The following is a 10,891-nucleotide window of genomic DNA, read 5'->3' on the forward strand; positions in this document are numbered from 1 at the left end:
AGGGTGGGTGGGTAGGGGAAGGTTGGAAGAGAGTTTTGAAAAATGTTTTCCTTAAGTATTGAAGGGAAGTCATTTTCCTTCAATTTGTGGAAAATGAGTTGATTTGGAAAACATTTTCCAAAACATTTGACCTAACCAAACATGAGAAAATTGGAAAGCATTTTTTTTTTTTGATAAAGTAATTAAATGATATTAGAAAGCATCAAGAAGATGCGAAGTTACAAAAGCACCTTGTGCAAAAAAAGCTGCTCCAAACAGAAAATATGGAGCTAGCTTGGCAAAAACTTGTGAAACAATCAATAGGGAACCCTACTACACTACTGTACTAGAGATAGGGAACTAACAAAATCCGATAGGTTATCCACACTGTTTACATTGGCATAAAAGTGCCAGCTAAATAAACTAAATAGACATTGGGCTTTAAGAGTGCATAAAGAGGTTGATATTCCATTAAAGCATCTGTTGTTTCTCTCTTTCCATATGCTCCAAAAAATGGTTGCTGGGATCATTCTCCAGATCTTTCTGATGGATTTGTCAACTTTCCACAATATTCAGCTGGCATAAGCATCCTTCATGTTGTAGGGCATTACCCATTGTAGGCCAAGCATAGAGTAGAAATAATACCATAAGCTAATTGTTGCAGGGCATTGCAAAAAAAGGTGATTAACACTCTCATTGGTTTGCTTGCACATGACACATCTGTTTATGAGGATTACACCTTTTTTCCTGAGGTTGTCTTGTGTTAGACATGCTTCCTTCAAGGCTGTCCAGGTGAAACAAGAAACTCTGAGGGGTTGCCTAGTTTTCCAGACATGTTTCCAAGGCCAAATTAGTAGAATGCCATTCTGGGAGCTCAAATTTTTGTAACATTCTTTCACAGTGTAGGTCTTCTCCTTAGAATTACCCCAAAGAATCTTGTCTTGATCTTCGACCACCAATGTAGTGTTTTGCAGAGTTTCTAAGAGGGAAAGGAGGTCATTAATCTCCCAATCCTGGAAGTTCCTTCTGAAAATAGGTGTCCAATGGTTGTTGTCTCTGTACTGGGCTATAGTTGCTTCTTTGTTGGAGGCTATCTGGAACAAGGAGGGGAAATAGTCTTTTAGCCTAGAGTTCCCAAGCCATCTGTCTTGCCAAAATCTGATCTTGAGTCCATTACCAGCCTTGAAGGATACTTCCTCGAAGAAATTATCTTTGAAACTGCTTTTGTTCCCAGAACCCAACACCATGGGGTTCAGTGCTTTTCATTGGACACCAGTGATCTTGACTGCCATATTTAGCCTTGATGATGTCTCTCCAAAATCCAGCCTCAGTTTGTCCATATCTCCAGAGCCACTTCATGAGTAAGCTCTAATTGTGAAGTTGGAGATTTCTGATTCCCAAGCCTCCTTGAAACTTAGGTTGAGTTACTGATTTCCATTTAACTAGAGAGTACTTGTGAGTGAGACTATTTCCTTCCCATAGAAATCTCCTTTTGAGCCTATCTATTTGTTTCAAAATTGAACCTGGTATTGGAAATAGAGACATGTAGTACATAGGAATACTATCTAGTACACTGTTGATGAGAGTGAGCCTACCTCCCATGGAGAGGTATTGCTTTTTCCATGTAGCAAGTCTCTTTTCCATTTTTTCAATAACTCCGTTCCAAATTCCAGAAGATTTGAAACTTGCCCCCAAGGGAAGACCTAGATAGGTGGTGGGTAACGATCCTATTTTACAACTAAGTATGCCAGCAAGTTCCTCTAGATTGTCCACCTGATTAACTGGATATATAGCACTTTTGAGCATGTTAATATAAAGTCCGGAGATAGCTTCAAAAACTATAAGGGTGGTGTTTAGATTAGAGACTTGTTGCCTGTCAGCTCCACAAAAAATGAGAGTGTTATCCGCATAAAGAAGGTGAGATACATTGACAGTGGTGGCTGGATTGCTGCCTACTTGAAATCCTTGAATCCATTGAAGTTCTTTAGCCCTAGCTAGTAACTGAGATAGTCCTTCCATAGCCAGAATGAATAGATAAGGAGAGAGTGGATCCCCCTGCCTCAACCCCTTTTGAGTAGAGAAAAATCCAACTGGACTTCTGTTGATCAAAACTGAGAACTTCACTGTTGAAATGCAGAAGTATATCCATCTTATCCACCTATCACCAAATCCCATTTGTTTCAGTATATTGACTAGATAGGCCCAGTTAAGTTGGTCAAAGGCTTTCTCTATGTCCAATTTACATAAGATCCTAGACTCACCACTCTTGATTCTCCAGTCTAACACCTCATTAGCAATCAAGGATGCATCAGTTATTTGCCTATTCTTTAATAAAGCACTCTGCTGCCCCGAGACTAAAGAATTCATCACCCTTTTCATCCTTTCTGCTAGGATTTTAGCCAACAACTTATAGACACTACCTATGAGGCTTATAGGCCGATAGTCTTTAAGCTCTACAACACCTTTCTTCTTTGGGATTAGAGCAATAAAAGAAGCATTACAAGACCTCACCATTTGGCAATTCTGGTGAAAGTAATTGAAAGCTGCTAGTATATCCTCTTTAATGAAGCACCATGATTTTTGGAAGAAAGCCATGGTATAACCATCAGGTCCTGGGGCTTTGTCAAGGGCACAAGCCATAAGAGCATTAAAGATCTCCAGTTCAGTGAAAGAAAGTTCAAGTTCCTCCTTTTCTTCTATACTTAGGGTGGACATGTTCTCAAAAACAGCTGAGGGTCTCCAGGATTCAGCTTCCTTGTATATTTGTTGATAATACTCCAGAATGCCATTCTGTATCCTTCCTTTATCTTCAATTAGTTCATCTCCTATTCTCAGTCTGTCAATAGAATTACCCGTTCTATATGAATTGGCCATTCTCTGAAAGAACTTTGTGTTCTTGTCCCCCTCTTTAAGCCATAAGCATCTAGATTTTTGCCTCCATGAGATCTCTTCAGCTATTCATCTTCCCTTTCCATTACCAAGGACTACGAGCCTTGTCAGCAAACACAGGGTTTGCCAATATTGGAGTTTCACTGGTTCTTTGCGTGCCTAAACATGGTAGTTTCTTTACGGATATTCGTACTATGATTGTTCCTGGAAACAATTTGTGAGCAATTGGCATGTCATGAGACAAGTTTGTGTTTGGAGTTTGGAGAAGAAGATGAAATCTTAAGTGGGCAGGGTTGAAATCAAAGAAAATGAAAAGGAGAAGATGGTAGGATAAACAACTGAAAAAGAAAGCAGAAGTAAAGTTTGGTAAAAGAAAACTGACATGAAACTAGGTGGCAGCGCGTGAGTTACACTGGCCAGCTTAAATTTGATTGTTGTTCCCTCAGGGTGGTAATAATTCCACTTCAGACAAGTCTAGAGGTCATAAGACCCATTTTTTTCACAAAAACAAAAACAAATAATCATGGTTCCCACCATAAACCTAAAAACAATTTGCAAAAACTTTTAAATGTTATCATTTTTACCCAATCCTCTTTTTTTTTTTAAAAAAATCATCTTTCCATTTATTATGTAAAAGAATTCTCATAGGCTACCAACTTAGACTTTTATAATACTAATAAATCACATAATAACCCAAGTTATTTTTATTTCTTTCTTGTTATGCATTTTCCCAAAATGTACAACAATTATTTCTCTTGACTAATCATTTCCTTTCTTTTTGATGGCCAAGAAAAGGTTTGGGGCCAACCCTTAGGGCCAGCCGCAGCCCAAATGGCCTTGCCCCTCTACCTTTCTCCACTTAAATGCAGATTTAGTTTGCATGGCGCAAGGCTCAAGCCTATGACCAAAGTCACAAATCCCACACAACCTTTGCCACTTGAACTAAGTCCTGAGGGCTTCTCTCGAACTAATCCTTAACTTTATATTTATATGATTCGCCAGGCAAATACATATTTTTTTTGGATACAATGTTTACATCATAATGGAGTTGTAGCAAATGACATGGGTCTAGGTGATACTTGTGCAAAATCATGGCTTGCAATTTAGTTTATATTTTCAGAAAACATCTATAACAGTCAACTGTTTCAGAAGATAGTTTTTGTTTTTCACACTATAATCTTACAAAAACTTTTCCAAAAGATCTTTCAAAACAGACACATTAAAGATAGACTGTTTTTACCACCCAGAAACTGCACTCTCTTCAGAGCATTAAGGGTTCACAAAGCACACATATCTGACGGTCAAATAATTGGACAAAACACATCACCAAATAGGTAATAACTGTTGAGCAGTGTCAGTAATGAGGAAAGACATTCCAATAGTAATCATGCTTATTATGTTCTGAAAAATCAAGTGAAGCTAGATGGCTGAGTCCCAATTAGGAAATGAGATGGTATCCGCACCCAAACAATATTCCAAAAGTTCTCTCGTCAGGCTATCAAAAATTATCCTTCTGCTGTAAATTTCATGTGAAAGGTCAAAATGTAGATAAATCTTAACCAATAAACCATTACAATATGGTAACAGCCTAGCAGAAAAATATACAACTATTTAGATACTTCCTAGGTTTCCAGATTAACAAAATTAGATTGCTGGTAAACATTCCACCAGGATGGATGCATAGCAACGCAAATTCCTCAAGAAATATATTGTACAGATATTCTGATTTAACACAAAAATTATTGCTTAAAATGTAATATGATTGATCTCTGTCTAAATTCAAAAATTGCCAGCGAAGACTGGTCTACAATTTGAATTCTCCGCCTCAAACAGGAAAGGGGAATTGGTCTAAGGGTGTGTTTGGTATGTAGGAAAATATTTTCTGGAAAACATTTTCCTATTTTCTTTTGTTTGCTTGCAACAAAATGTTGGGAAAACATTTTCTTAAACGACTTGTTTTCCTAAAATCAGCGGAAAACGACTTCCGTAACAAATCTGCAGAAATCATTTTCTGGAAAAGAGGCCGACGCGCAACAAGCGAATTTCACCCCTCACACATGTGCTTGCATCCGTTCCTATTGAACAACAAAGTAGATTTCGTGGTCGAAAAGGCACAACAGCACAAAATGTATTGGCTGCCATCAACTTTAATTTGAAGTTCACGTATGTAATAGCTGGTTGGGAAGGATCTGCTCATGACTCTCGCATATTAAATGATGCATTAGAGAGACCAGATGGGTTTCAAATCCCCCAAGGTATCTTATTCAATCTAAAATAGTTTATCGAAAAAATTAGGTGGACAACGTATATTAATTAACTATATCATGACTTTGTAGATAAATTTTATCTTGGAGATGCGGGATATGGACTTCGTAAGGGATTCATTCCTCCTTATCATGGAGTACGCTATCACTTACAAGAGTATAGTGATCGTCCACCCCAAAATGAAAAGGAATTATTCAATCTTCGGCATGCATCATTGAGATCCTCAGTTGAACATGCCTTTGCTATTCTCAAGCGACGATTTCGTGTAATTGATAATGAACCCTTGGGACTTTAAAACTCAAGTGGATGTGGTATTAGCTTCATGCATTTTACATAATCACATAATTGATTTGGAGCCTAACGACATGATAATTCAAGAAGTAGATGTGGAACCACTAGTTCAACCTCAAAATGTTCAAATTACTCAAAGCTCTCAAGGGAGTCAAAGCTATCAAACCCAAAGAGAGAGGCGTGAAGAAGCTAGAGAATGGTCGTCGAAAAGAGATGCCTTTGCTCATGCCATGTTTACCGATTATGATAGGAGGAGGAATAGGAAACTTTAGTGTATTAAGATGTCTGACTGGAATTAGATATTCTTAAAGAGTAGGTATAACTATCAAGTCAAAGTTCCTGATTTAATTATTAGATGGCCTGATTTGGTGAACTGTATCTTGCTGCTTTTAACACTATTGTTGTTTACTTTACCATTGGCTATAGTAGCAGACAGATATCTTTGCATTATTGTTTGCTTCTGTTTGTTGTCAAAGAGTCATTTGTTTAACCAGTTATGGGATTAGATTGGGAGTAATACGTTTTTGTAGTTTCTACTTCAAAGTTTTGACTTCCCTGTTGAATGTTTATTCTTTACTGGTCGCTTTGCTGAAATTGATTTAGAAAATCATCCGAATATTGTGTTCATTGCTCTAAAAATTGGTTGTGATCATTGTCCTTTATTTCACTGTCCTTTATTTCCTTGTATGGATGTTAATCACCCTGCTCCCTACTTGTTCATTATGTTGGAAGTAGGAGAGTAAACTTTCTTATGAATGTTATATGAGTGACTGCCTATATTGTGATATTACTTTTCTCACATGAAAAAAGTTGATTTCTAGTTTAAAAGTGGTTGTTTGAATCAGATTTTTAAACAAAAGCCTCAACTTGGAGAGTGGGGGAGTCTTTCTTATGTTTGAATGTTTTCTGTAACAGTAAATAATGGGCAAAAAAGGAGAGAAGCAGTTTAGGTGGTCAAAGCCAATGGAATATTTGATGTTGGAGATCTTAGCGGATGAAGTGAAGCAGGGAAATAAATCAACCAATCAGTTTAAGGTTATCTCATTCAATCGTGTTTCGAATGCCATTAATGAACAATTAGGAATGGACTGTTCTCCAAAGCATGTGGAGAATCATCTCAAAACGCTAAGAAGCACATGGAATATAGTGCAAACTCTACTAAACAAAAGTGGTCTTGGATGAGATGACAACTTGAAGATGATTACTGCCAGTCCCAGAGTGTATACAATGCATATTCAGATAAGGTTGTTGTAATCAGTATTGACGTCGTTTATGCAATTCTATGAATATTCAAGATATTCATGAAATATCTTAGATATTAATTTTGACTTGAACTCTGTTTTTTTGTTTGTGAGAAATTAAAGAGTTGAGGCTTTAGTTTTATAGGAAAAGAAGAAAAGAGAGAGGGGGTGGTTTTAGTTCTATATTTCGCCATTTCATGAAGTTTATGTTATAATTGTGTTATATGTTGATGTCTCTTGTTTAATAGCATATTTTTGTCATTTATATTGTAGGCGCATCCTAGTCATGATAAGCTCATAAACAAGACGATTGATAAGTTTGAAGAAATGTCTCTTGTCTGTGGGAATGATCGAGCTAGGGGTGATTGTGCTAAGTCGTTTGAAGATATAGGCTTGGATTGTAGTTCAGAGAAAGGTAATGAAGATGAGATTGAAGGACCATCTAAGGAGAATGGAGTGCAAGATGTGATTGAAACTTCTCAAGTCAAGTCAAGTCGTAAAAGAAATCGTCCTTCTGATGTGCAAGATGTGGTCGGTGATATTTCAACAAAACTTGGAGGTGGCAGCAGCAATAAGTAAGATAGCTGATAGCCGATTAGATGTGACAAGGTTGTATGAAGAAGTTATGGCAATTGAAGGTTATGGGGAAGAGTTCTTAGGGGATGCTTTTGACTATTTGGTACAAAGTGATACTTTAGCTAAGGGATTCATGGCTAAAAATCAAAATCTTCGTAAGGTTTGGTTGGAAAGGTTCAAGCGACTACATAAATAGAATATATAAGTGAATAGGAAGAACATAACTCTATATAGTACTACTATTATTAGAGGACTTGATATCTTTTTGCTTGAATTTGATTTGTGTGCTTGAGAGAAAGTTGTTTTACATGTTTACAAATTGTTAGTTTGTTGATTTAATGGTGTTATTGAAATAAGTATTCACAATTATATTATTATGATATGTTTGTACAACTTACTGTTTGATATGTGTGTGGTGTACAGAGATGAGCAATTGTGCACAATAATGTGAAAAACTTCAAGGCTCACTGTATAGTATAGTGTTAGCTAAAAGCATGTACTAATGTATTGTACGCTGTTTTCAAGTTATTTCTTGATTAAAACGACAGTTCGATACATAAAATATCTTATATTCATTGCAAAATTAGAGATCTTATTTCAAAGGATTAGTATTTGATAGTTTGTGTAGAAATAATAGAAAAATATCAAGATCTAGTAGGGAGGGGGTTGGGGGTGAAAGAGCATAGAAAATTATTTTCCTAAAAAAATTCCTCACTCACCAACCAAACGCTAGAAATTGTTTTCCGAAAAATATTTTCCACTCGCTAACCAAACATGAGAAAATAAGTTAGAAATCAACTTGTTTTTCTAGAAAACATTTTCCATGGAAAACATTTTCCTTCGTACCAAACACACCCTAAATCCTGCTAAACCTTAACGCCTAACTAGACCGTCGAGCACCACCCACAGCAACTAACCTAATTACACAAATTAAGCAATATTAATAAAAAGGCGAACAAAAACCATCATTATCAGCTCAAATTTACTCGAAGATTTCAGTCTACCATCAAGCATGGTGTACAGATCACAAAATTAATGATTGTTTGAGTTACTGTTAGAATTATTCGAATTTACATTTGAAAGGAAGAAGAATTTGTTAACCTGAAATAAGGAGAGTGAATCTAAAGACGATCGCCAGGCTTAGGAGGCTTGCGATATTTCTCTTCTACATCTTTGGCTTTGAATAATGCATTCTGTATAAGCTTGTTAATGTTGGGGACATTGTAGTTCTGAGCTATGTAAATACCGCAAACAGTTCCTGCTATCAATGAGAAACTGCTCCTTATAATCCCCATCACCTTCTTCCGATCCCGCGACTACTCAAACTTGAATTTGCAGGTCACCTTCTTCTACTCTGGGAGTTGCCTTGGACTTGGTATTTTTTAAAATTTGAAGGGCTTATGGCATAAATATCCCTATTTTGGTAGTTGTTTTAATTTTTGCCCCTCAAAAATGCTGATTTTTAATTTTTATCATCAACACTTTGAGTATATAAAAAAATCAAAAATGTAAATGAGAGTGAAAAAAGAAAAGTCACAAAGGAATAAGTATATTAGCTTTAATAACACACGTTATATCTCATAGCATAAGGTTAGTCCAAGATACAAGTTTAGTGGGGCATGGAGCAAACTTTTAGTAGCCCACATTATGCAATATGTCACAAGTTAAATGGCACAAGTTATACTACACCTACATATGTTCAATGGCACAAGTTATACTACACTACATATGTTCAATGGCACAAGTTATGCGTCAAGGTGAGAGCTTTCTAAAAAAGTTTTATGAGAAAAATATTGAAAACGCATCTGAACTTGGCATAAATGGTTAGTTTCATCTCTAAACTTTTGACAATCTTAAAAATACTCATCTACTTGATTAACTGATTAAATACACCAAGCCAATCTATCACATTGTATAAAAAGTGGTTTCAAAATCTTCTAGGAGCATGAGACTCTCACTAAAAAGTCGAGAAAAATGTTGAAAACAACCCTAAATTTGTCGAAAATTTAAGAGTGTACTTCACCAATGTGGCAAGATCAAGAGTGTATTTCACCAATGTGACAAGATCAAAGTGTAATCAAGTTTAATTAGCCAAGTAAAGGAATATTTTTAAGATTGTCAATAATTGGGAAACAAAACTAACAATTCAAATCAAGTTCAAAAGTATTTTAATACTTCTCTCAAGTCTTACAAAAGTCGTGTTTAATTAATGCAAAAGTTACTTAAGGCAAAACTATAGTTGCTAATATATGATGGGCCCATTGAGTTGGTTTGGCCAACTTGTGATTTAATACGAAAAATTGTATATAATGGCAGATTAATAAATCAAATTAAATGTTATAATCACACTTTGATTTAATTGTGCCCTATAGCAAACTGTTGTCAGTCACCTCTCTCCCTCAAACTCTCACTCGCCACTCTCCCTCTCTCGCTCCATATCTTTCTAGCTCCCTCTCACTTTTATACAACACAAGTGTATAAAATGCGTTTCTGTTTGAATAAAACAAGAAATTTGTATATATACATATATTTTCGTTCCTCTCTCTCCCCTCTCCCAGATCTCGCTCGCCACTCTCCCAGATCTCGCTCGCGACCCTCGCCTCTATCGCTTATACAAACAGAAACGAAATGTATAAATTGTGTTTTTGTTTGTATAAAGCGAGAGAAAATTGTATATACACTTGCAGATACATATATCTTCATCCTATACACTTATAATTATAAAATACAAATATTTTCCTGCCCAATTTTCTTTCGTCTTTCTCTCTTTCGCGTTTTATACATACACATATTATAAAATTGATTTGTATACAACTGCTTGCATTTGTATATGCATAGTGAATTATACAATTGGTTTTTTTTTTATATGTATAGCAAATTATACATATTTAAGTTTGCATAATTTACAATTGATTTTTTTGTATATGTATAGCAAATTATACATATTTATGTTTGCTACGGAGCGCAATTATGCAAACTTTGCTATAACATACAAATATGAATTTTGTGTTTGTTATATGTGAAAGTTGCTCAATTTAATATGGTTGACCTAAAAAAATTAAAGTTTATTTAAGAACAGGACTTTTAGCGCGAAACAAGTGAGCCTGTTGGTCCACTGGGCTTAAGTAATTTGGGTTGGACCGTCCATGAGTCAACTAAAAATAATTAAAAATAGAATAGAATAATAAAATTAGTAGATAGCAGAAGGACTAGAAAAAGTGTAAATCGACTAGCAGAGAACTAAGACTAAACTATAAAAATTATCAACTCTCTTCAACTCAAATCTAACGTCTATATATAATAATGATGATCCAAGAATCCTAAGTTAGACCGTCGACATACTTCACGATCCCATCCATGGTCGTTGATCAATGTGCGGGTTATGAATCTTACTTGCATCACCATGGACTGCATATTAGGGTTTCTTGAACTTATGTTATAGATTTGTTTTGTGTGCCTGGATAGCATTCACGATCTATTTTGTCTGTTACAAGCTCAATTATGATCTTCAGCTTTATATATTTGATCGTCAATTGGTTTGAGAATTATATTTTTCTTTTATGTTTTGATAATCTTGTAGGTTCCTAAATGACATCCTCTATGATTTTTCACAATCTGGTCTTTGGTATGTTGATTGATATGCGATCATG

At 35.7% G+C, this 10,891-nt stretch overlaps 1 protein-coding gene and 1 pseudogene across 1 annotated transcript in view; one reads left to right on the plus strand and one right to left on the minus strand.

Moving 5' to 3' along the window:
* LOC107021415 (short transmembrane mitochondrial protein 1) overlaps positions 1-8,643 on the minus strand; it is a 12,731-nt gene extending 4,088 nt beyond the window's left edge. Inside the window, exon 1 of the mRNA XM_015222073.2 lies at positions 8,343-8,643. Coding sequence (XP_015077559.1) covers positions 8,363-8,536 — 174 coding nt within the window. The 5' untranslated portion in view covers positions 8,537-8,643 and the 3' untranslated portion in view covers positions 8,343-8,362. The remainder of the gene's footprint in view (positions 1-8,342) is intronic.
* LOC107021416 lies at positions 5,162-8,336 on the plus strand (annotated as a pseudogene).
* Positions 8,644-10,891: the final 2,248 nt, after the last annotated feature.

This window comes from Solanum pennellii, chromosome 6 (assembly GCF_001406875.1).
Source record: "Solanum pennellii chromosome 6, SPENNV200".
Classification (NCBI taxonomy): domain Eukaryota; kingdom Viridiplantae; phylum Streptophyta; class Magnoliopsida; order Solanales; family Solanaceae; genus Solanum; species Solanum pennellii.